Genomic DNA, 27,863 nt, shown 5'->3' with positions numbered 1-27,863 from the left:
GCAAAAGGAATCTGAATGGTTGAAGTACTGGGCAAATATTGGCACAAATACTTTGTTTTACAGCTCATCCCAATAGAACAATCTGCTAAACCACAGTGCAGAAGGAAGTCTTGGCCTCAGTGTCTACAACAAATGAATTCTCATTAAGAAACACTGTTTACTTATTTCCATAGATTATGCTGGAATTTATTAAAACAGATTAAAGTGAGACTTTTTGCCCAAATCACAGCAAGTGCAACTTCTCTGATAATCAAGGGAGACAGCTAGTGTTTGAGAAAGTTGTGCTACAGCCTTTTGTTCAACTGACAAAATACACTAGGGAGTGTAAAAAATATTTATTCAACCTAATTCAACATAAGTATAATTTGCAATACTTAAAAACAAGATTTACAGAGTAATGACATTCTGCCACTCAGGTGAAATTATTTTATAATCCATACAATATTTTTATAATTGTATTTTTACAATACCTTTAACTTCAAGAAGAAACAATGTGCTTTCCCCATGGAACAAGTTTCAACAACTTTCAAACCCACTAATTTGCATAATTTGATTTCTTCATGAGACTTAAAAAAAAACAGTAATAAATTGGTTGGAAATATATACAGCGAAGACCACTGAAAAGCTATTTTCTTGAAATAAGGATTTCTGTAAGAAGTACATATTAAATTGTTTCAAGACTACCTTAGAGAAAGCAACAACTTTCAGAGGTTGATACTCTATTTAGAGTTTTATATAAAAGTGAGCTCGCTAAGACAAATATAATCAGCAGACTTACAAGATTATAGTAATTCTTTAGTTACAGCAAGAACCTCAAAAGTATTCGATACTGACTGTATAATTTTCAATACCTGTATAGTTTTGGAATACTAGTTGGTCATTATATACACTTTTGTACAGTTCTAAAATATTACATCTCAGCAATTAAGATAAACATACTATAGAAAAGGTATCATTATTTTGAATTTCTCTAACATACATTATTGCAGTCATATATGAAGTCCATTCTGCATTTACTTCCTTTCTAGTGAAGAGAAATATTTACTTACACTTCCACTAAAAGATTTTTTTTCAACCTTTCTCCATGCATTTGACATACTAATACAAACAAGAAAGGAGAAAGCAACTTTGAGAATAACAAATAAATTGTTAAGAAAAAACTTCAAGTACTAAATCTAGGTTAGGTCTGGCATGACTATCAAATGGCCTATTAGGTTTGTAAAAATTTAACTTCACAAAACATTTAGTTTCTGTTAAAATTAAATTTATAAATACATCAATAACTGAAGTGCTAATGTTTCCCTCAGCCTGCTACTTTGAACAAACGCATTGTATGAAAAACTAGTTTATTACACATTTAAGATTTATCCTTTAGTAATTTACAGAATGGAGCCCAGTTGTCTTAAGAATGTCTATCCTACTGGTATGTGCCATGGTCAGATTAGGTACCCCAACTGTAGTGTCACCCCCTCCCAGCCAAGCTTTTCTTCCTCTACAGTTCATATTGCCAGCAGAGAGCCTACTCCTGGTACAGAGCCAAGTTACAGACCCAGGTCTGGAAGTTCAAAGGATGCCCTGATTTATCAGTTTAAATGTAGCTTTAGTGCCCAGTGCTGTTTCCTCACATTTCTACTGTTCTTTGTACCTGTACAGGTTTTTACATAATCAAAAGGAACATTTAAACTAAACGAGTGCTTTAATATATAACTGTAAAACAAACGACTGAAATTTACCTCTCCCATGTAATTATTTTACTGTGGAGGAAAAAAATGCTATCCAGCACCAGTAACAAAACAGTAAAAGAACCATGAGAAAATATTAGTAGGCACTGCTGAAGATACAACAGGACACTAAAAATTACCAGCAATAAAGTAGTCACCTAGAAGCCATGCTAATTTCAACAACTAGTACTTAGGTGGCTAAAGCTGGCACACAAGTCCTGTAGGGAGTGATACATCCTCTGCTTTCTCTGTCTGACCAGTTATTTGAGTATTTCACACTCCATTTTTGATACCAGCATGAGCCAAGGAAATCTTTGACTGATGTACCACAATTATGTCTCCTTGGTAACAACTCTCATTTCCTTTGAAAAAAAAACAACAAACCCTCATTGTGTGAAATGCTGAACTGGATGAGAGTGGGTACGAAAGCACGTAAAAGAAAAGGCATTTGGATATAGCCTACATTAAGTACACAATTTAAAATGTTCTTGCTCTGTAGTTGATTTTTTTTTTCCTATTCAGCATATTGGCTCAAAGAAAGTAATTCAGAAGCCTGCTGCCCGACAGAAATATCCAAAAATAATGAATGCCAAGTCACATTCTTAGCTTCAGTGGTTGCTGAAAGGATTTACCCTGCCACAAGACAGTGTTTTATTATATAGAGAGGAAAAATGAAAAACAGGAGCAGCAACTTATCACAATTCTTCACTACTGTGCAATAACGATGGAACCAATACAACATGGAAAGCTGTTTGGTGAGAATGTAGGACATCTGGAGATCACAGCCTTATGCTCCTTCTTGCTCAGGATAATTTAAAATTTTACGGTGAGCTTGGCGCAAATATTGCTGCTGTTTGAAGTAGACCTTAAAAGCTCCTTTTATAGCAACAAAAGCAATTCCACCCTAAAATAGAAAGATATTTTGAAAACCTTCAGTTAGTATCACACAATTGCAAATGTTCTTTTTAAAAATTTCTGGTCAAAAAAGATCTGTTTTCTGATCATACAGCATTTTCTTTTGAAGTTTAGCTAATTAGGAAAATTCCAAATTATTATCTCAAAGTTTTCTGTCACAATCTACTTATGGGGATAACATAGCAGATCTATAAAACCTTCTAAAAGCTTTGATTTGCTTGGAAGTCTGACAAATACTCTAAAAGAATAATCAAAATGCATCCTTTTTAAAGAGCAAAGTAAAATGCAGACAAGTATGTATTTTCCTCACTTCTCTGAATATTACATGGCACAAGGAATAATATGAGAATAATAATATGAAAAAAAAAAAAAAAAAGGAAAAAAAAAGTAACAAATGTATTCTCCCAAAGAATTATTAAACAGAAGCTAGGATGAAAAGCTTGACAATATAACCCCAGACTTTGCTTGCACAGGTTGTTCTTAGATGATACTGGTTCTTCATCTTCATTATCACTCTTAATTACTTCTAAGGTCTGCCTAGTACTAATACCAAATACAAGTCTCAGCCTTGCCTTTAACTGAGAGTAGTTTCAATTGTAAAGCTAAAGTATGTCACATCATGTTATCCACGGCCAAAATGGACAAAATTAAAAAAAACAAACAAGCAAACAAGAACCAAACAAAACAAAACACAACACCCTTCACCCTTCCCTCAGTCAAATGCCACCTCTTAGTTCCATATTAAGTTCCTTTTTACTTTTCCTTTATCCCCCCAAAAACAACACTTCATGTTCCCATATTATAAACCTTGATGAAACAAACAACACTGAATCTTACCAAGATTGTCCTTTGTAAATTTGAGTTAACACTGCTGAACATCAGCTTGCCAACTATTGTGGCAATAGTAGGGAAAACTAGAGCTCCACATAGAATACGTGTAGCAGAGACATGATCTGCCAAAGGATTGGCCTCTGCTGGAATACGAGGAACAGGACATCCAATGCCTAAAGGAATCAGAGTAGAGGGAGAAAATGTTAGGAAGCCACTACCTCAACATAGAAGACAGAAAGTACATTAGTACCCACCCCCACTTCACTACAGATCTATAGCGCAATTACTTTTTGGGAACTATCCCTCTTCTCAGTATTCTTCTATTTCCATTAAATGACTGTATTATTTTTTCTTCCAAACAAGATCCATGGTTTTCAGTGGGTTGTTGTCTCACTAAGGCCTTGACTGAAACCATGTTCCTTCTCCTCTTGCCCATTTCTCACTAGGTACTATACAAACACAATTTAAATAAACTGAATATAAGAGAAGGAAGGTGTTAATCACTTTTACTTAAGAATAGCAAGAACTACTTTCCTATCCCCATCTCCCAAAGGCCCAAATTCAAGCCTGGTATTTCCTTTTAAATGTAATCACATTACCTGGAAATATGCTGTTCAAAATTTGTAGCTTATTAGAGTATTTGCGCCACAGTCTGAGCACATAGTCCTCCCAACGAATCATTTTGCCCAATATTAGCATGACTGGGATAGTGGGAAGTCCAATCAAAAGAAACAAAGGATCAGCTCTCTCCATGACATCAAGACCTTCTTTGTGACCCACAACCTGGTAAATATACAGTTGGCAAACATAAAGGCCTCAAAGAATGTAACTTCCAAGAACTGAAATAAATATTATGTTTTTACATACAAAGACTGTAACATTTCTAATTTGTTTGGGGCTGCCCAGGCATTTCAAGTTAAAGAAAGAAAAAAAGAACAGAGTTTTGCCTAAAATACTTGGTTTTCCCTTGCTTGCTTATCAAGCATAATGCGGGCAAGCTACCAGCTCAAGTTTGCAAGTCCTTTATCTTGCAGAGACTTCCTTACCACTTCAAGAAGAGTTTCAAGTGCTTCTGTGCAAGAAGAAGCCTAAACATCTGAAACATCAAAACGATATACCTTCCAAAACATGAAGAAGAATTTACAATTTAGAATGGTTAATTCTACCTCATAAATTAATTAGATACTACTCTTTACAGGAAAAACTGATAGGAAACATTGCAGGATGATTTAATTAAAAATTTCTGTTATTTAAGAATACTTTATGCAACAGAGATCACAGTGTTAAAAAATACTGCTTCTATGGACAATGCAGGAAGAGATACATTATTTTCAATATTAGTGAAAACAGCAGCACATCTTCACCTGTACCTTGTTTAAAACATGGTTAGTGCTATGACTTCAAAGGTCAGGCATTACTGTTTTAGGCACATAAAAAAAATAAGAGTTTGTATTTATCAAATGCATGTATTAAAACTGTAACAGAGCAATGCCTTATGTTTTCCTTAAAAGTACATCTTATTTTAAGTAACCCTAATAGGGCTGAGGGAAAAAATACATTAGTGGAAGGTATCCTCTAGAATCATCTCAATCTAAGAATTACTAAATTCTAACAGTCCTTTTAGTGCTTCTAGGAAGAACAGGCTCCTTCATGACTTTTTCCATTAGAATGCAGGAAGACTAAACCCACTAAAATAGTTATTATGTTTGTCAGGCACTGGATTTCCTGACATGTTTGCATTTACTTCCTGACTTCTCCACAAATATAAAAATCTATTGAGTCTTCACTTGCACAAAACTTAGGTGAATAGAACATGCAACAATAGCGTAATTGAGAAAATCCAACAAAAAAATCCAAAAACAGGGCAGAAGCTGGGAAAAAGTACCACAGTACCTTCAAATTGTACTTTTTACCAAATAATTTCATATTATTCTTCTAGAACAGGAAATGGTTATATACTGTGGCCAACCACTATTATTGCCACCAAAAGATTATTCCTGAAAAAAAATATTTTGCAATTGTCTTTCAGCTTCCTCAGTATCTTCCATTCAAAGTGTGATGTCTGAAACTATCCTTTTTTGTCCTTATCATCTTTATCCATCAAAAAAAGTCTCAGTATCTTCTCTCTTCTTCTTTAGATTACTATTTCTCTCTGTTCTCAGTAAACCCGTATTAGTTACTGACTAAGCTACTACTCGAGTGACAATGTCAATTCTGTATTTATTCTTCTCCATCAGAAGCTTAACCTTTAAAAATAGCTTTTGTGCTTCTCTCTGGCATTTCAGAAGGCATCTGAAATGCATCAGGAAACAAACTGTATTAAATCTAGCAAATTTGGGGTGGTAAGAGAGGTGAAACAGTTTCCCTCCACTCCCAGTTTAATCTCCACTGTTGTAGGCAGAAAGAAATTGCAGTCTTACCCAGCATGCCATATATATATCAAAATATTGAATCGGAGGAAAATACTTAATTCTTCAAATCTGGGATTTGACCAGCTGTCTGAACTAATGTTTCAACAGATCCTCATTTCAAAAGCAAAAAACTATAAAAGGAGCATTTATCTTTCCATTTGGTTATATAGTTCTAGAGAAGTTAAAAAGGTCATACAAGTTCCTACAGACAAAGGCTTAGTATATTTCAGGAAGTCTAGCTGTACTATTACAGATGGTTGCAATATTCCTGTAAGGGAACACAATTTGACATGGAGTGACTTGCAAAACTGCAGGACAGTACCACACAGGTCAAGAAAAAGTAGCGCCATATGATTTACATGGAGAAGGGCTAGGCTGCATTTTTATATATTTCTAATTTTAAATATTTAGAACTGTGTAGAGGAATACTTATTAACATACAGATTTGTTAAGTAGTTAACAAATTGTTGTTGTTAAGTCTTTTCTGTAGGAACAGAACTGGTGTATGGGAACTGCCCATGCACAGGGCAGCCAGGTGCAGTAGAAGTGAATTTTGTTAGTTGCAGACAGAACCACCCTTGACCAGGCATACTTGGCTTTATACCCAATGATAAGCTAAAAGTGAGAAGCTTTATATTCACCCATCTTGAATTCACTTATTAACCACACTGGAAGTGCTAAAAGCAGCTAATGCCTGTTTTAAGCCCAGAAAAGAAGAATCTTATTAATCGACTTTTCCTTTACAAGATTATCTTTCAAAGCTGGTAAGTAGAAGGAATATAACGTGTACCTGCATCACTGTCACAGCTCCATATGTAACAGCTGTCCAGTATATAGAGCCCACCATTATTCCAGCTGCAGCAAACGGACATGCCTTTGAGATCAGTCGATCTGCAAGATCCAAAACGTAAACAACTGGACCTATGATAAAGGAAAAGTAAGGTTTCAAGATAGATATAGATTAGGATACCAAAGAAAGCTCTCAGCATCTGTCACTGATGAGAAAGAAAAAACTTGGCAAAATACAAATCTGACATTTCACACATGCTGCTTAAATGAGAACATGTTACTAAAAAGCTACTAAGCTGAACTGAAAACTTATTTTTACCTATCATTTTATTCAACACAATATCTTCCTGAGACATTAATATGCTGGTTAGAACACTGACTAATATGCCCACTAAAGTTGACTAGCTTCCTTTGTGTTGAATTAGAACTGTTCTGTTGCAGAGGGCATTTTGTTAGTAGCTTTTTTGTTAGATATTTTAGTTTGCAACAGGAAGAATTAATAGTTAGTTACAATGGACTTCATGTACTTATCTTTGAAAATTTCATCTGAGAATTCTGTCACTAAACTACCCTGTTTCACAGTAGAAAGTAACTCAATCAATATGGAAAATTGCTACTGCTGGAAGAGGCTGCAGTCAGTGTTTTTAGAGGATGACAGAGTAAAAACACCCTCCTATTCAGTTTGTTGAGTGCCTTTGACAACAATGCATAGAGTTTCATTGTCCCGTCTATGGACAACTGCACTTTCCAGACCTGCAAAGAGTAACACATTCACACCCTGACCAGCTACAGTGAGGCAGGTAAACAAGGTCATGCTTGCATCTTATATTGGGGAGATAGTAAGAGTACCAGCAAAGCAAAAGCCAGAAACTAAAGACTGAAATGTATGTATGGAAGTGAAAAATGTCATCACCATGATCAGATTCCACATTACTTTTGCATTTGTCAACATATTCTACACACAGACTGTCCTCCTTCAGCTCATACACATTAATAGTTCTGCTAGCTCTCTCCTGCTTTTTCCTACCAAGATCAGTGAAAATATTCTCAAAACTAGCCTATTAGCATTCTTCAAGTATCTAATCCTCAATGTCTCTCACCACCATTAACCCACTCCAGCCTGTACTTCTTTTACTTCTTCCTAAGATTTTCTTTTTTTGAGGTCAGGGCTGAGAACAGGGTGTAGTAGGGAAGAGGCGATCTTTTAAGCAATAGTGCTAAATGACTTGCTGAGTCCTGATACAGTAGATGAGCAGGACTTCCACGAGATGAATTTCAATTGCCAGGCTCGTTACCATGCTCTGTTCTGTTTACCTGTCCCAAGTTGTATGCAGTTTTCCTCCTGACAGCCAATTAATCAAAACTTGTTCTGACCTTGCACTGAACTGGGAACACTAGGTGCCAAGGATTATTTTTTTTTTTTCACCTAATGTTGTATTTGGCATTCCCCAAATATATAGAAATCACATGCAGTTCAGTTCTTAGCCTGAATACTGCCAGTACATAACCATTTTATGTTCTAAGTTATTTAGTTATAACTTAGTACCCTGTTTCAAAAAAGATTGTCTTTGAACTACAATATTTATACCAAATGAGTTAAAAGCTGTGCATTTAAACATAAAATTAAGAAATGAGGTTCACATAAAAAATTTTGCAGAAAATTTATCCACAGTGACAAAATCATGACTTCTGTTTCATGATTTAGTTCTTGGCTGATTCTTCTCTTTCAAGAAAACAGCTGTAGTGTGAATGCTTTCAAAACAACAAATTCTACTCAGCTAATGAAAAGAAGCAGCAGGAACATCTAATTTAACTTGTTCATTGTCATGTTTTATCATGGCATTCTTGGAAAGCACTTCCAAATACATCTGTTTCATGGTGGGTTTTTTTCCCCTCCCCTTTTTTTAAAAGAGGCTAGGATTTTACATACTGTTTGTACAGTGGTCATTCAGAGACCTTGTCAAAGGATTGTAACTTTTTTTTTCCCCATACATGGGTATGTGTGCAAGTATCATACTTAAGAGCTGCAATTTAAATGTATTTAGCTTATACACAGCCTTGACAGAAGTCATCGTAAATATCGAGAGGGTATCAGACTAGTGGACAGTCCTGAGCAACTTGGACAGACTACTGCTTAGTGTACTCAATTGTAGCTCTAGCTCTGCTAAAACCTCAGGTTCTTACTACTAATGTACTTAAATCTGGTTACCTTTGCATGTATCTTATTTAGCACAGCAAGCATTCTTGGTTTTAGTAATGAGCTCTAGTTTTAAAAGGAAGCTGCTTCCTTTGTGTCTTGTAAGACAGTAAATACCTCACCAGCACTCTGCTTCTAACACACCAACTGATGATGTAAATGAGTCTGTAAGAAGCTGACAAAGTGTAACTATAGAGTTAATTTATTCTCCGGTTGAGCATCCTATTAAGTATCACAAATAAAGAGTTTCTGAAGAAGTAACACTCTACTCAAAATACAAAGAACTGGAATGAGCAGTTCAACTGTATTAATAGTTACGTTTAACAGAACAGACTTAAAAGTGCTGGAATGTCTGTCAATGAGCTCATAGTAGCAACAAGGTCATAACTGCGAGTACCAGATGAACAGTAATTTACACATCTTGACTCTTTCCCACAGTCACTAAAAAAGCTTTTTAATTGGACCATTTTGAAAATTTAAATTTTTTTGAAGACAAGACTCAAAAAGCCCATCATATTTGGAGAGTCCTAAAGGGCAACAAAAGCACTGATGCTTGTGTTGGCAAGGTGATATGGCAACAGCAGATGTCTAACACTGAGAGCACTAGCAAGTTGCACCTACTGATGCTAATCTTTAAAAGAACCAAGTTACAGAATGAGGTATAGAATCTTGAGATAAAATTACCAAAACAATGTTCTGCTAAGTATTTTTTAATTAGACTGTCAGAAAGGAGGCAGTGAGAAAGAAGGATGATGGTAACTCTTTCTTTTGTATTAAGGAAGAATCAGGAAATTAAATATCACTGACTTTGACACTGAATAAGGAAATACAAAAAGAAAAAATATTTTTCATTTTGTAAAAGCTATCATGATTTAACAGAGCTTTTTCTGTCAAAGTCGCTTCTCAGATTTATTAAACTGAAATTATCTAAAGGATACTTTTATTATTTAAAAAGTGTCAATAATGTTTTCCTATACAGTAAAAAGTTCTCAGAAGACCACAAAACAGATGGTAAGAAGACAGTTACTAATGATCTCTAAAACCGATATGCGCTATCAGATCTGAAATGGAAGTAAAATTTTAGGATAGGGGGGTCTTTTGAATTGGTAAGTACTCAAGACAACACCTACTGTTACTTATAAAGAAACTTCCATGTCTCCTCAAGTTAATATTACTTCAGAACTATAATAATAAATAAAAGAAGTTGGGTTAGCGAGTCCCCTTTCACAGAAATTTGTTTTTAAAAAAAAAAAAAAAGTTTGCAGCAATACGTTAGAGAAATCTTAATGTAAATAAGTTTCTGAACTAAAGGGAACCTTTAACTGCTTCTTCTTCCTTGCTCAAGTAATTTTAGGTTTTTGAATGGTATGACTAGTATTGTATTCAACAGACCCCTGCTGAAGAGAAAAGGGCTACTGACAGCATCTTGGTTGAAGCATCTTACTGTCCAAGTTGTGACCTTAACTGACATATAGTCGAGTTGTGATCAAACAGTTTTGGGTTACTAGAAAGAGCTACAAAAGGGCAGGACTGGTGGTTTAAGGCACTTCAAGCTCCTGACTGATGTTTGATGGGCCTAGATTAATTTTTCCTGCTCTACTATAGATGTTCTCCTGTACCTGTATACAAGTCTGGATTTTTATGCATTAAAAAATCAATAATAATATTTATTCTCCTCTTTAAAAATGGAAAGAGGGTAGTACTGTGAGGGAAAATTACATCAAAAGATTCTTGCATGCCTGCATGCAATAGCTGACCCATCTTGTGCAAGTATTTTAGGCCAGCTTCAGAAGCAAGGAATGTTAGCATTTAGGAATCTTAGCTTTCAAATAACGTATGCCACTAACTGCAAGGACAAATAAAAATGCCTGTTGTTTATGTGCAGGTATTCTATCCAAACTATATTTGTTTCCACTTTTTTCGGCTGCCAAAACAAAATACAAATGCAGCTTGCATTACAATTCCATCATTCAGGATACAAATAAGAATTTTAAACAGCTTTAGGTTTTGTGGTATGTTGTAAATGATCAGAAATCAGACAATTTTTTTCCCCAAAGGCAATGCTGAACATTTTCATCTGATGCCTTCTTTATAATGAAGATTAAGATTCCTCTCTACCTTATCCTTATAGCAAAGCTGAATTGTGGCTGGTGATGAATAACTTGATAATAGGTTGCAGGCTATGGTTTTCTTGGATATCGGCAACACACTAGTTCATATTCTTTTCCATTACTCAATGTTCTATGATGTCATCTGCCATATAAAATTCCCTTAACACCTTAAATTTGTCAGCCCTTATACTAACAGAAATGAGGTACTGCCCCAAGGAAGTGACAGTGCAGGTTATTCTTGGCTGTTTTGTAAAAGAAATTAGATACTTGAAAAAAGTCTTTAAAATCCTCTCAGTGCCTGTACCTGCATGCTGTATCAGCATTTCTTTAACGAGCAGTTTTACCCAAAGTTTAGGTTTCCATGGCGACATTTCATTTTCTTGCCCTGCTTAATAAACCCCACAGAACATATGGGCAGATGAGGGCTGGAATAATAGCAACCATTATTAATTTAAATATATGCAACATACTGTATAGTGTCCTACCAGCTACTCAAGTGAGTAGACTTCAGAAGACCGACAATCTCCAACTTTTTTCTTTCAACTTGACAAACAGAGCTTGTGCCCAACAACCACAGAAATTCTGTCTTTTAAATACAGAGCAATATTGACTCAGGAATACCTCCTAAATAAAGTAACAATACATTTTATGCAATAGGTTGCTCAGTGAGGTTACTTCATCTGACTTTTATTTGATAAAAGTTTCTCCAAGAAAAAGAGGAATGTGTTTATGTGCTAGTATGTGGTAGTTGCTGAAAGAAGTTGCCCTGAGCCCAACAACAACAAAAATCACAGTAACTGTAAATTAAATATAGATTAATCATTTATAAGTCTTATCCATATCCTTTTCAGATGGTATTTAACTAGGCCACCAAACCAGACATGAGCAGAATAGGAAGTCATTCCTTCCTGTCTGGAAAACGGAATAGACAAGTTTTCAACAGAACTGATGCTCTGAGCATAAAAAAGGAATGAAAAAAAAAGATAGAAACAATATCAAGAAACAGCCCGTTAAATTATGTTTAAGAGTTAAATAATACATTTCTTACCTAGCTTTGGAAATACTATTAAATATTCTGCATTGCACTGAGGACAAGCAACTCTAGCAGTACTGTTTCCTCTTTGCTTTTCATCCACCCAGCGCTGTAGACAAGTCTGATGAACCCATTTCGTAGAGCCCCTGCACCTGCAAGGTCTCACCCACTCTGCTGTCCGATCATCCTCATCAGTAGCAAAACAAACCCAGCAGCTTCTGTAATTACAGGAAGGAAAAAAAAAGATTTTTTTTGCTACTTTTACGTGTTTAAAATAAACCTTTTCATGTGAAAGTATGTAATTTTAGAAAATGTGCACCTAGATGAGGTGATGCTTGTTGCTTCATTCTTAGTCACAAAAAAATTTTGTACAACAGACTTGTTTAAACATCATATTAATTACAGACAGGTAAATAACTGCATCCCTGATATCCAACTATCAAGACACAGTCTAATGAGACACTATCCACTAACTGAAGTTTTGCAACACTATTTTGAAACTGGTTTGTTCGCTTAAGAATCTGAGTAACATAATTAAGATAAAACAGTAAAAGGTTTCTTATTTATGACCACTGACAATCAGTGATTAAGACAGTAAGAAGCTGGGAAATGCTCTTAAGCTACTAAATAAAATAAAGATTCAAGAATCATGATTTCAACTGTTCAGGTGAAAGATCTTTAATCAAAACTGCAGTTTCTTCCATTCATCTTAGTGGGAAGGTAAAAGCAAAGTCTGACTTTGCTTCTTTCTGTCCTTCCCCACAACACGTGTTTATTTCAGAATTGACATGTTCTGCACTCCTGTAATACCATTTCTCTTCTCACCTTCATGCTCCCTATGTGCACCTATAGCAGTCCTAAACAAAAGGACACATTAACCTTCCTAAGCAGAAGGAGGAAAGACAGCCAAGCCACAAATTAGTAAAAATCAATATGAAAATGCTGAGACCACCATAAAGATTTGAAGGTATCATAAAGCATGGCAAACACTTTCATTCATTGCATTTGATACTGTGGAATTCTTATCTTGCAATGTGTATTAATGTTCTATTTACATCAAGAAAACACATTTACTTTAAGAACAAGCAATACAACACTAGTGATAATTGTTTCTCTTAACAGTTTTTTTCTGCAGTAAAGATAAATGCTCACTCATTCATTCCACATCCTATCTAGGTCTATAACTGCTCCAAAGCTGTAACTTAAATTTTTATTTTTAAACTAAAGGCTTCACAATAGAGCTCATTATGTCTGTGGGTGCCAGTAAGGTCAGATGCTACCAAGCCACTGAAGTCTCAAGTTCATTCAAATAATGAAAGATTTAAATACATCCATAGTCTTCCTACGTAGTTAATTTGCCCATGAATACCCTGTAGACTAAATTCTATTCAAGCCTTATGTTAAAGTTAGTAAGATAAATATGCATCTTCATTAATTGCTTCATTGAATTTTTTGCCAGGCAAACATATCTGAAAACCTGAAAGAACCATGAGAAGAGTAACAAAATCCTTTACTGACTTAAGCCCTTAGCAAGTCATGAATTATGAAGAGTAAATTCCTTGCATTCTGTCATCAGCTTTATCTCTTTCCATTGACAGCAGCTGCAGCAGAATGGGCTAAATAAAACCATTTCAAAACAAGTATCTTGGCTCTTGCCAGATTTTCCATTTTCTTGTACTGAATAAAATATGACCTTGATTCTTACCGGCTGCTACTCAGATAACCTGAAATAGAAAAGGCTGACAAGCATTGTTTCTGATAGAAAGTCAAACCTCCTTCAACAAAGCTAAATCAGTAACACTAATGCATTCTTCCACACCTCCTTGGCTTTAAAAAAAAATAATCAAAACAGAACATACACACACACACATACAAAAAAAAAAAGGCCAGTACCATGAGTTCAGCTCTGAATATAGGGTTACAAATGCCATTTAGATTCAGCTTCTCAGCATGTTCGTATCTCCAGTCTCAAACTTCCATTCCAACTCAAAGAAAAACTTATTTATTGGATCTGTTTTTCTCTCTACCAAAGGCAAACTCTTTTCAGGACACTGCATATATTAGAAGCAAAATGGATGCCGAGAATGTTGTGTTGAAGACTACAGATCCTACCCTCCAAATGTTACACGACTAACCTAGAAAGCCAAGGCCTTTGTAACCTGTGTAAAAACAGGTTTTTTTAAACCTTTAAACCTGTGTTTTTAAACCTTTTAAACCTGTGTAAAAACAGGTTTCTCCAAACAAGTTTCTGATGGGTAAGGAAGCCACGCTTTCTTGTACCTGGTTGAAGTTACAGCTCCAACACACCAGCAAGACACTCCAGTACTAAAAGACATACCTAGAGCTAGGCTGGTTTATTTTTCATTGATGAATTTAATTCTTTTTGGTTCTCCTCCTAAGGCTACTTTTTTCTCCAAACTAGTCTTAGGTGGGAGGGAAGAGAGGATCCAATTCATTTTATTTAAATCAAAACTGCCTCAGTCTGTGGGAGCTGAATTCACCATGGCACAGCTTTGTTTTCAACCAGGCACAACTATGGAAGCAATAGAAAAAAGCAATTTAAAAGCAATAAGTTAATTATATCTACAATAGTAAAACGTTTACAGACACCCTTCATGCTCCACCAACCCAGCTTTTGCCCACAACACTTAATGAAAGATGACTTGTGTGTCTGGAACAGCACAGCTGTTTCACAGTCTGGTTCAAATATTCAGTCCTGCAAATGAGACTACAAAAATCTTCATTTTTTCCCCCCTGCTGTTCAGTGTATGAATGGCAAGCAAAACCAGAATACTTTTGGAAAAAATTCTTGCATGCCTTTTAGCAGGACCTAGCCCTTATCACAGGAAATGCAAACTTCAACATGCATGACATGTTCTAGAGCCATAAGCTAAACAGTATTTTTCCTGTCCTTCTAGATTCTTCATAAAATATAGGAAATCTCTCTAAGAAAACTTTTCTGCTTTTCTCAAAGAAAGTAAACTGCTTTCCCTTAAAGCTGTGAAAACTTGCTAATGTCTTGTTATCAGAGTACAACATCCCTGTTCTAAACAGTAAGTGTCTGAGTGGCTTACTGAAATTGAAAGAAAAAGTGAAAAGGCTGAAACATAACTGATAGCAGTGATGGCACAGACAGCCAATTCAACAAAGGCTGAAAATGTAACTTGAAGAAGAAATGTCTGAAAGTATTCCCATAACTCGCCATAAAAAAGCATTGTTCCAAAGGATGACCCACAACTCTGCTGCTCAGAAGCAGCAATTTCTCATGAGCTTCTCTAAGAAATCTTTATGATTAATTTATAGACAGATTCTTCTTCATCTTTGAACCTGTCAAGTTCATTCTCAAGACTAATATTATGAAAAAGTGTTAAGACTAGGATGATGGAAAAATCAAGTGGGTTACCTAGAAGAGCAGCATACAACACAGGTAGGTTACTTTGGGGTTGGTTAGAATTTTAGTAGGGAAACACATTAAACTGTTTTCTACAAGAAAGGCTGAAAGGAAGATCCAGGGAACTATAGACCTGTCAGTTTGATGCCAGGAAAGGTTATGGAGCAGGTCATCTTGAGTACCATCACATGGTACATACAAGACAACCAGGTGATCAGGCTCAGTCTGCATGGGTTTACAAAAGGTAGGTCCTGTCTGACTAACCTGATCTCTTACTGCAACAAGATGACACTTAGTAGATGAGAAAAGAGCTGTGGACATTGTTTACCTGAACCTGAGCAGAGCTTTTGACACTGTCTCTCACAGCATTCTTCTTCAGAATCTTATGGCACTTGGCTTGGATAAATATACCCGGCATTGGATAAAAAATTGGCTGGATGGTCGGGCTGAAAGAGTGGTAGTAAATGTAACTAAATCTGGCTGGCAACCAAGTCACGAGTGGTGTCCCCCAGTACTGGGGCCTCTTCTCTTTAGTATCTTCATTAATGATTTGGATGATTGGATTGAGTGCACCCTCAGTAAACCTGCAGATGACACCAAACTAGGTGGCTGTGTCAATCTGCTGCAGGGTAGGGAAGCCTTACAGCAGGACCTGGACAGGTTAGACCAATGGACCAAGGTTAATTGTATGAGGTTTAACAAGGCCAAATGCCAGGTCTTGCACCTGGGTCATAAGAACCCCATGGTACGCTACAGACTTGGGGAAGTGTGGACAGAAAATAATAATGTATTGCAAATGCTGCTCTTAAGCATTTCCTTTCCTGAGTTTGAAGAAACCAGCAGGAGTAAGATTCTTGTGCTAGAGGGCCACTATGCAATGCTAGAATGCAAAACTAGCCTATATATGTCTGAAAAAGGCTACAAAGAAGGAAATACCACTTACCTAACAAACATTAGTTTACATCATGCTTTGTGGTGCAAATTGCATTATCTTCAACCCAAACTCTGTCTTTCAAAAAATATTTATGCTATCTTAAGGGGAAAAAATCCCACACATACAAAGCAAGGAACAGAGATACAAGTGTGAGAATAGTCCTCTTGGATGCTCCATTGTGACTTCTGCAGATCCTTTTTTTAAGGCAGCATGGCACAGAAGCCACATGGCAGCCTAGATGTTCTACATGCTGTTATCTTGAAATAAAGTCCAAAAATCTTCAAAGGCAGTTCCTGAAAGTCATTTCACTGAATAACCATTTCTGCTCTGCCTAGTCATCAAGGACAGGGTGTAGTGCTGACTAAAGGAGAAGTTGATGAGAAACTAGAAACAGTGGCAACTAGCCTATAATACAAAAGTAGTACTTTCATTCAAAACAGCAGGGGAAGGTTGAACAGAAATAAAGCTAGTGTTGGTGTGAGCATATGGCCACACAAGTGGCATTCATATATAGTTTCCGATGCAGCCTTCTCTAACTGATAACATGACCCACTAAGCACAAGATTAGATTAGATTTTTAAAAGCTTTTAAAAGCCCAAGGATGACTAAAACCAAATAAGCAGTCAGCCAAACATATTAAAACAAAAAATAATTAACTACAAAGCATTACTAGAAAAATCCAGTGATTAGAATTCAAACTTATTTATATATTCTCAATTACAGCTCAAATTAAGGAGAAACATTTTACACTCAAGTTAACTGCACTATATAAAGACAGAGATATGAGTAAAGGACAGCTCACAGAATCCTGCTGGCAACTTTCTAGCTTGTGGACAAAATTAAACCTTTGACTGTCTGCCACCACTTATTATGCTTGAAACTTACAAGGCTTTTCTGGCCTTTGCTTTGACCCAACTTGGAATAAGAAACACACACACACACACACACACACACCTGATTTAGCTAGCTCATTGGGGTTTTGACTCTAGTTTGTCAAAGACAATCTAGACTATGGTAAAAATACTACCTTTCATTCTGGAAAAATGAAGCTTTTGTAACCAGTTATTCAGGCATACCTCTTTTACAAAGACTTAAAAAATTATTCTTAGAAAGCTTTGTTTAATATTATCTTACTCTCACTTTTTCAAAAGGAAAATCTGAGAAGTCAGTATGGCTCAGTGGCCTCAGTGTGAGTCCCTAGATATACAAAGAACTTTTCCTGTTATGAACATTTATTTCTTAGGGGAGTGAAAAAACCCAGGGCCCTCCTAAATATGAGCAAAGGACAAATCAGGTAAAACTATTACTCATATAATAAGCACATTATTAATTTAAAAATGTGAAATGTTTTAGTAAACTATTATATATTAAAAGCATGACATCCAACTCTAATGATTTAAATTACTGAATGCCTGCTGGGGGACAATAACACTGATTCCTGCCATCATGTATAGAAAGGAAAATAAAAGTGTGGATAAAACCAAGTGGAAAAAAAACAAACAACAAAACCCAAACAAAGAATGCTACATAAACAAAAGAATTTGCTTCCAAAACGGAAGTGTGCCTTGAACAACATGATTTGAAAAGTTGAACAAGTAAAGTATATACATACATAGCAAAGACTAAAGAATTCTAATAGCATTAAGTTAATGCCTTAAAATCGTTTTTGTTATTTTGCAAGAATAAAATATTTTATAATTATATTTTATTATAATGCAGATAGAACACTTTTTTGAGCATTGTTTGGCAAAGCCATCAGTAATCACAAACACTGAAAGTAGCAGAGATATGGAAAAAATGTTGTTTTAGAAGCCAAAGTTTCTTCCACCAATGTTCCTTTAAACAACTTAATTATGTATTAATTGCCTGTAACATTAACAAAATTGTGTAGCAGAATGCCTGAAAGATCCTCCTGATGAGGAAAATTAAAACCAGAAAAAAATTCCTCAGTCTTAGCTTCTCTCAGTATCTAACTGCAGAACAGCATAATAACAAGGTATAGCTGATGTGGTAAGAGGCTTGATCAGCTAAAATTCTATATTCTATAATATACTAAATATAAAATTCTATAATATACCAATAGTCACCCTGGCTGAGAAAAGGAAAGCTGCTAGCATGTTCAAGATAATGCGAGAACACTTAGATGGCAAGACCACATGCAGCCTTCTCTAACTGATAACATGACCCTCTAGGAAGGCAGGACACCCAACTACTGACAAGCTGAACTATATGATTTATGTACAAATAATATTATTTCAAGTAGGAGGGATTATTACTTGGGGCTAAAAAATTGTATTAGTTCCAGCAATACTGCCATATTTAGCAAAGGAAGACAGTTTCAGACCTTAAAGTAGTTTTAAAAGCCATTCATGCTGTAATTCATCTGCAATCTATTGTACTAAATTCTTACAGCAGTGTTCTCTCCATAGGGATATTTTTGACTGTCTCCAGTTTCCAATACATCAGATATACTTGCGTGACAATAAAAGTTCAACAAACATGTAACTGTATCTAACTTCAATACTTGGCTGACTCCCGGAAAAAGTATCTTCAACTTCATCCTTGATCACAACATGAATTCAACTCTTTTTGAGAAGCAAAAAAAGCACTTGCAACATTTTTTTTTAGTAGCTCAGTCAATACCCTCTCTGGTTAAACAGCAACACTTAAATTACACCAATGCATACAAAATGTTTGTAGAGAAAACAGAAAAAGAAAAAAAAGCAAACACAAACCCCACAAACATTTAATTAAGAGCACTGCACAGAAAAATTTCTTATTTGACTCTCCAACTTATTAACACAAAATGACCACACTTTAAAATAGAGGCTAGAGGAAGATTTGTGTGAAAAATACCAATGTAGGCAGTAAAAAATTATTCTGAACTCTAGAACACAGTAGGTTCTTAGTAAAGAGAGACTCAAAAGTATGCTAAAATACTAAAATAACTGCTATAACTAAATTGCATATGCAAAAGATTCTTCATGTTGTCAGAAAACAACTTCCTAGTATTATTGAAGAACTTAAAAATATTAGCATTGACGCTAAACTTGACATAAAAAAAAAAAATCTGCTTACAGCATACTGCTTCTTTGAAAATGCTGCCTGTGGACTGAGGTTCACAATCACTGTATAACTGCTTTATTGCTTTATAAGAATTCTGTAATGAGCTGTGCCATTTGATGATTATATAGCTATGTCCATTTTTCATCTATTAGCCAAGAAGCAAGTTAGTGCTTGTTTGGTTGACTCAAATGAATTTAACCTTTATTTCTTCAAGTTGGGAGAAAAGGGATAACAAGCAGTCATATCTCTTGGAGGATTTGCTTTTCCATGACAGAAATTTAACATTTACTTATTAGCTTCCTTAGCCTTAGCACTAACCATATCCATGTTTTCAAAGACTGTACCAAGATGTTTTTAATCTGCTGTTTTAAACTGGAGTGTTAAATACAATTGTCAGTCTCAAAGATAAAAATATGTAGTTAGCATTAAGCAATTTTACTTTGCACTGGGGGAAAGGGAAAGAGTTGCATCACAAAAATACCAATACTGGAATTTGTGGTACGTGTACAGAGTAAATGACAGATGCTACAAATATCAGGAGCAACATACAGGATAGGCCAACTTTGATATATCTAAAATTGTAACTGTCTTGACATTAAACTGCTGCTGTGGCAACCTAAAGATAAATAATAAATGCAAAGCTATGTTCCATTTACAGAGTCTGCATTATGCAAACTCAAGTCTCCTGCAGCAATTCTCCAGTATCACGCAGGTAATGTAAAAATACAGATTAATCTTCAGGCACAACATCTTTAGTTACAGAAGTAAAATTAGCATGGAGTTAATCTGTTAGAAACCAACCTTATGGCTATTCACTTGACATTCCATTCTTAGGCAACATAATTGAGAAATACAAGTTCAATTTTTATATGATGTGTGTCTAGAGACTTTCATAGTTAAACCATACACAACATTTCTGTTATTCCAAAGAAATTATAAGAAAAATATAAGTAGTCCTAAAGCTGCAAAAATTGGTAGGAAAGCTAAACTAAGCAAATTGTTTTGAACTCAATAGCTTATATAAAAGCTAATACTTAAGTTAGAGACTATAGTATAAGGAAGCAACCCAAAAAGCTCTACTGAAGTCAGTCATCAAACGAACTGCAAATATATACGATGAAAACAAATTGAGACCTAAAAGTCACATACAAAAAAATTAAACACCAAGAAGTGATATTCTTGAGCCTTTAATACCTTGAGAACAATAAAAACAACCACTCAGATGTGGCAGACATTGAAAATTTGGAAATAAACTTTACCCTGAACAAAGGTGAATGAAACATCAGGTTGCCTGATCATAACATTAAGTAACTCTCCAGAGCACCCGGCAGAACTGACTGCATGACTCACCAGCAGAACAGTCACAAGCACACAGCACATGGCCTTCTGTAATTGTATCTCTCATAGAAGGCTAACTTATGTTGGCACATTTTAGTCCAATATAAAATACCCACTTCTAAACAAAGGTATTCAGCTCTCAGGAGACTCTTCTATCAGGAGAAAATCATCAGAAGAGATCTGAAAGCTTTGCAAAAACAGTATTACAGCTTTAAAATAGAGGGCTTAATCTTTTTTTCTCAAAAGATTATGAGGAAATAACTATTATATTAAAATGGCTTAAAAAGGGTAACTAGGTGCTAGCCCCTCTCATCCATAATAACTCTATTACTCACTACCATCACACTGTGTTAACACTTTCTTTTAATACATACACCTTTGAAGAGATATGTTTGCATGTATAAGCACATACCAAGAATCCATGGTTTGCCTTTAAGTCAATTGGTATTTACTCATTACAGAGAAAATTACATAGCAGGCCAGTTTAATTTTCATTTTTAACTTAATAAATTAATTAAGATTTAAAATAATAAAGAAATGAACAGCTAGTCCCAGATTTAATAGAACTTTAATACAAACTTTTTTAAAGCCAACATTTTAGAAGTGGAAATGTTAATTGGAAATTTTCCTACCCTATATTATTGTTAGGCAAGACATGTATAATCCTTTCATCAAAATAATTGTCACAAAACTTATGAGCCAAAGCACTTCCATTAAATGGTAGAAAGCTATTGATGAAAAGCCTCATATTAGCATCAGAATAACAGGAGAGAAAAGGGGAAAAAAATAAAGCTGCTAGTCCAATTAGACACGTCATCATAACTTTTAGGTAGCTATTTCAGAGAAAATGCTAACTGGCTAAGTGCCAGAAGGTGTAAGTGGACTGTGCCTCCTGTACTGGCACCTCAAGCACAGTATGCTCATGTCATGCAGTGCAAAGAGAGCCCAAATAGTATGTAATCTCCTTATTTAAATTGGGGTTGGATCTAAACCTGGTACCATAGAATTACCTGGGTTGGAAGTCAGGCCTCCTCTCTAAGGCAGAAGCAACACCTGGCAAATTCAGGTGTTAACCAACAATCTGCTGAATTCAGACCTGATTTGTTGGAGCTTTTCTCCAGCTGGGTCTTGGAAAGGTCCACAGACAGAGACACAAAGATGCCCTTAGAAAGCTGTTCCAAAGCTCAGCTACATTACTCCCCACATCCACATGTGTTGAAATACTCTCTGTTCAAATTTGTAGTCACCATTTCTCATAATTCTGCCAGGAACCTTCCAAAATAGCCAGACTGTCTTCTGAACAAGCTCATTAGTAGATATTAGAACGTTATTAGGTCTTCCCAAGCCATCTCTTCTGCAGACTAAGCAGGCTCAGTTCCTTCTGGCTTTTCCTAGTATGTCATGTGCTCCAGCTCCTTGTCTATCTTGTGTAACCTTAGGAACAGTTTCAGTTGGAAACATTAACTAGGAGCAGTTTGCTTAAAAGAATTAAACCCCTTCAAATTGGTTTTTTTATTTCTTCTGCACTTAAGATAGATTTGCTGCTTGTGTTAAGCCACAAAAGTGTCAGTAAAAATCAGGAAATTCAAGCACTCTTTTGATAAAGGTAGGTATTACATCCTATAACAAGCTAAGACTCAACTCATTCTGTTGCAGAGAAGAAAAAATAAGATGCATCAAAAAGCTCTTATCACTTTCATACATGGAACCTCCACCCATTCTGTAAAGTTAAAATCTTAAGCAGGTTCAGATGGCACCAAGGAAAAAAGTCCTAGATAGGATATTCACTACTACTTTAAGTATTACTCATAAAGTTCTTCCAGAATTAGACTAATTAAAAGGTTCAGATACTTTATATATCATTAAATTTAAGATAGTTATTCAATAAATTTGCATTGTCAAAAGTTATAACTTTAGCAAGTACTGTAGGACACCATGCCAAAGGAAACAATCTGTGATATGATAGTCTCTCAAGAGTTTTCCCAGTCGGATAGGAGGAATTATAACAACTTCTACCTGCAGATGGAAGGCAGTTAAGCAGGAATTAAAACATGTATATTTATTCCTAGGGATATCAAAGAAGACAAAGATGGGAGTATAATGTACATAAGATGACTGTAAAAAGGTAGGACAGTTTATAAATAACATGCTGATACTTTTATACTACACATGGACAAAAGACATTCTACAGGTCTGCAGTAAGTCTTCACTAATCGTCTTTACCAATAAGACACAGAAGAACTCCAGCTACATAGAAACCCTGGGTATAGAGAACTGTAATAGCAAGGGACATACCTGGGATGAAGCATAATATAAAAACAAGCAAACAAAAAACCCAAAAAAACCTATTAGGATGTTAGTATTATGTGAAACTTTCATTCTTCTAACCTGCTCTAAGATAGCTGTAATTTTTGTTTTTTCCTTCCTGTATCAACATTAACTTCCAATCAGTTGGGGTAAAAACAGGGAAGGACACCTTGTTTACTTTCTGGTAGAGATTAGCCCAGCACAGCCCACTCTTTTATTTTTATACTCTGTCTTTAAGCATACATAACCTACTCTAGAGGAATAACAGAAAATCAGGTACTTCTACTTGCTACTTCCAGAAGCCATGGAAAGTTCTCTCTCAAAAAAGAGCATGACTTGAACTGTGCTGTACAGAGAGAAAATAATTCATCATGTAGGGCAAGAGGAGTGCTTAGCAGGGCAAGAAGAACAAACAGACTGAATAACTGCAGAGACAGAAAACAGTTGTGAAAAGTAGTAATATTACATAAATTCTGTTTTAGGGTGTTCATTGCTCTGCATATCTTACCCTGCTGAACTCCACTCCTACTAAGATTTCTTTATGTGTCAACTTCAGTCATCAAGATTATTCAACAGTGCACAATATCCAGTACAAGTTTAAGCAGTTCAGAATAAAGGTCTTTAATTAAGGACAACACTGCACTAATTACATTGCTTAGCTTGCAGCATTAAGGTCTTAATCCAAACCTGTGTCTTTGGTTACTAAAGTATGAACAGCTAATTGTGCAAATAAATCAGTGCCCACCCACACTTCCAAAGACAGAAGTAAAAGATTCATACTGGCAAAAAAATGACATGCACGCTAACTGGAGTGAAAGAAGCAACTGAAAATTATGTACAAAACCATCTGCCTATGTGTTTTTCTTTAAAAATAAAAAATGCCACTGCATCTGATGACAGTTCAGAAAGCTCAACTAAAAAACCCATGAAAATTTGCTATTTTGCTGCTTCTAAACCTCAATTGCTTTCATTTTCCTGACACTTCAGTACTCCAGCAAAGAGAAAGATCAGTTGCAACTCCTCTCTTGACAGCACAAGTAATTTCTTAAGCCTACTATAATCCTGCATTTTTTATTTTAATTGCTTTTAAAGTCCACCTATAATTTCAACTCTATTGGTCTCCTTTAAATAAGGAATGACAAGGGTAGAGAACAAAACAGGGCATACGATGTCATGCTAGTGTCTATCAAGGAGGGCTACATACCAGCTACAGCTGAACTAGTGTTCACTCAGAAAATAAAGCATGCTAATTCAAAAGTTAAATCATGCTAAAATTATCATTATACAAATTCTTCAGTATGTACCTGCACAAATTATTTATCATATTTTGACTAACATCACTGCATACTAAAAAATCAAAATGTAAAAATGACCAGGTACTGACCAGCTGGCAAATTGATGTAAAGGAGGGAGTAGAGTACCACAATCATTACCACAAACATGCTTTTAAAAAAATCCTATAAAATAAAATGCCAGCACTCTGAAGCACTGGTGTAAGCAATTGCATGAGAAACCCACACATAATCTGACTGAAGTAAAAAAAAAAAAAGCTTAAGAAAATTAGTATATTTTAGCATTATATTAAGGTAGACACAGACAATGACATAGCTAGGAAACAGCTTTTGTATGGCTAAACATTCATCTTCAGAAGCAAACAAATAAGAGATCAGCTGATGAGACATTTTTAAAATTTTACAACACTGAGTATTTTTTAAATCATTCAAATATTTACACTGTCCATGTTTTCTATCAATGTGGACTCGCCAGCACAGACTTCATAATGGCAAGTACACATTTAATAACTATTTTTCCTATCTTGTCACTTTAGAAAGCATCTGCTCAACCAAGACAGTAAAAAGACTACATGGTAAGATGGATCAGCCAACTGATGTCATGGCAATGACATGCAATCTACTATAGAAGGCTATGGAATAGCAAACTGACAAGATATAGCTATAGACATAACTTAGAAACAGAACTTATACATTGGCTCTGCTTAAAAACATAATTATATAAAATGTCAAGTCAAATAGTACTTGACAAGCAAACGACACAAGAAAAATACTAAGTATTTAAAGGATTAAGTTTTCACTCAAATGAAGCACCAAAATCCACCAGAAAGTTCAACATCTTATCCTCAAAGTTACCCATAAGAATGAAAATGTTTGAAAAACACATTAAGAAGCCAGAATACCTGCTGTGACAGGTCCTATACAGAGCCTCTAGAAGATACAACTAAGCGTTCAATTGGAAGACCTTTTGTCAAACAGTACTGAGAGGAACTGTATAGGACCTAAGTGAATAAAACATGAAAAAAGCCCACAGAATACTTCAGGGGTTTTTGTGCATTTTCAAAATCATATTTGCAAACATAAGAACAACTGACTTAGTTCATGATCTTAGCATACTAGGCACAATAATTTTGCTGTAAAAATTTAATATCCTAGTGCCATTCAGAACATCACAAATGTTGGAGGTTTATCTTGATGATGATTCCATAAAATGTAAAAATAATTATTTATAGCCTTCAGAAATATCAAAATGAAAACTCTTTTCTTCCAACTTAACTCTATAAACCGAATATGTAACTGAAAAAATATTTACACTGACTGCATTTTGAGGTCTTATCTACTCCAAAACACTTATATTTGTATTGTAGTACACCCTAAAATAATTAAAATCCTAAATACTTGGCTCTTACTGCTTACTTTGTAATACTCCATTCACTACATTTCACAATGTTTTTAGAGTTTCCTATACTGAGTCCACTCTTCATAGCTCCTTTTATGCTGCCTAGGTACTTAAACATTTACCCCACTGTTAAGAAAATAAGTGACACTTGCCAGTTGTTTTAGATAATATCAACTCTGCTACTCCAAGTTTACTGGAAAGTCAGAGACACAAGTTACAATTTCACAAAGCTGAAAGGATACAAGAATATTAAAGGTGCATCAAAACGCACATATACATTACACATAATAATTGAAGAACAGTAAAGTGGTCTAGCCACTAGATAATTTCCTTTTTTTAATTAACTATTTAATTTAACAGTTTTAATTTAACTATTAATTTAATTTATTTTAACTATTTAATTTAGCATTAATTTAACTAATTTAACAGTTGTTCTTAAGAGGGTATAAACACCATCTTACAGCCATTTCCCAAAAATTGTGGTTTCCTAGAAAGACCAAAACATATACTACTATATATTAATGAACTAAAAGCTTCAAGATGCAGATAAGATTTAATTTTGTGTTTGTTTGTTTAAGAAGAGTTGATTTACATTCTTCCTGATCTTTTCCTCCCCACCACTAACAGTGGCATCATCCTCTTCCCAATTCTTTGTGTTCTTAACTCTTCCCTTTTATTCCCTACATTCACAAGGATCATATCCAACAGAATACTTTCCTAAAAAGTTTTCAAAAAATCTATACCTCCTTCCTGTTGCTTCCCGGAAATGCATTTATGGTTCCTGGTCACTAGCCTCCTTGACAAGCATTGTTCCAAATTATAACCTAAATCATCCCACCATCACCCCTCACTTCTTCAGTTTTACTAAAACACAAAGAACTTCTCCTCCCTCCCAAGCTCACTTTTGTCCTCTTTCTAAATCAAATTGAAACTTCTTATCCTCACCTTCCAGGCTGCAAAAGTTCTGCCCCTCCCTCATACAGTTTATATCTCCATCACTTGCCTGATGACAGCCTGTATTTTGCTAAATCCTCTTTCTTTAGAGATAACCTGGAAAGGAAAAAAACACCCGGTTTTGGGGTGGGTTTTTTTTTTTTTTTTTTTTTTTTGGCTTCCTTATGATGAAAGCTTGACAGGTTCACCAAAAGAAGCCTAATTCCTTTCAGGTCCCCACCTTCTGAGATACCAGGCTATCACAACTCCTGCAGTAACAGTATAGCTCTGTTTTCGCTGTTTATAGGGGTGGGTCTTAAAGGATGATTCAAAATTGTACACAAGGAATCTTAAGTTCTCAGCAGAAATGGGTGAAAGTACTACACAGTCAAATAAAAGCAAAAAGAGAAAACAAGCAGAATAAAAATAATTTAAGAGTTAGTAAGACTCTTTCCTCCCCTACATTTAAGTACATTTTAGGCTGCACTTATTACAACATACCAAAAAGGAATTACAGGTTTTCTTCAAAGATCATAAAACCATCAACAAAACAAACAGGACCAGCTTAGGCTTTAGTAATCTTTCAGTGCCTTATTTTACATGCCTTCCCACACCTAGAGTATCTTCTAGGCCCACAGAAAGCGAACAGCCTTCTAGAGACCTCCACCATTGTGCCCAGAACCCCTGTCAATGCAGACACACCTCCTCCTGCCTAAAGGCTGCCATAAGGAACCTGCTGCCCGCGCTTCTTAGCGTCTATTTACGACAGAGCTTGCAAGACTTCGCCCAGACCACCAGTTTCCGGAAGCCCAAGAGTGAAACCGGACCCGAGCCACCGGTCCAGGCCGTGCCCCACCTCGTCTCTCGGCCAGTAAGGCCTGCGAGGGCCCCGCTCCGAAGCAACCCACTGCAAAAACCCACTGCAAAAACCCCCTGCGGCCCGCCGGCCCGAACACGCCACAACCAGCGCAGACCTGCCCCGATCTACGCAGCCGCGTAGGCGACCGGGGACTCGCACGCCCACTCCGGGGGTTCCCTCCCGGTGTGCCTGTCCTCCCCGTACCTGTCCATGGTCTGCGGCACGGCCAAGCCCGTCTGCTCAGACATGGCTTCCGGGAGGAGGGACGGGCCTAGATGAGGGCCCGGAGCCTGACAAAGGCAGCCCCGGAGCCGACGAAGCCGCGCGTAACGCGTG

The 27,863-nt window shown here is 35.9% G+C and overlaps 1 protein-coding gene across 3 annotated transcripts; it reads right to left on the bottom strand.

Annotated features, from left to right (window-relative positions):
* Window positions 1-320: 320 nt before the first annotated feature.
* On the bottom strand, window positions 321-27,863 carry MARCHF5 (membrane associated ring-CH-type finger 5). 3 transcript variants are annotated; one of them, XM_071748655.1, is made up of 6 exons: window positions 27,732-27,863; window positions 12,024-12,226; window positions 6,669-6,799; window positions 4,067-4,250; window positions 3,474-3,640; window positions 321-2,625 (listed from the first exon to the last, which is right to left on the bottom strand). In XM_071748655.1, exons 1-6 carry the CDS (start codon window positions 27,773-27,775, stop codon window positions 2,509-2,511), a joined length of 846 nt encoding a protein of 281 aa, XP_071604756.1. In that variant the 5' UTR covers window positions 27,776-27,863; the 3' UTR covers window positions 321-2,508. The 3 variants fall into 3 exon arrangements, with proteins under 3 accessions (XP_071604756.1, XP_071604757.1, XP_071604758.1); XM_071748656.1 differs by having other exon boundaries at window positions 6,669-6,769; XM_071748657.1 differs by lacking the exon at window positions 27,732-27,863 and adding an exon at window positions 19,412-19,433.

Source organism: Heliangelus exortis, chromosome 7, assembly GCF_036169615.1.
Source record: "Heliangelus exortis chromosome 7, bHelExo1.hap1, whole genome shotgun sequence".
Taxonomy (NCBI): domain Eukaryota; kingdom Metazoa; phylum Chordata; class Aves; order Apodiformes; family Trochilidae; genus Heliangelus; species Heliangelus exortis.
Note: the sequence above shows the minus strand (reverse complement) of the source record. Positions and strands in the feature narration are given on the sequence as shown.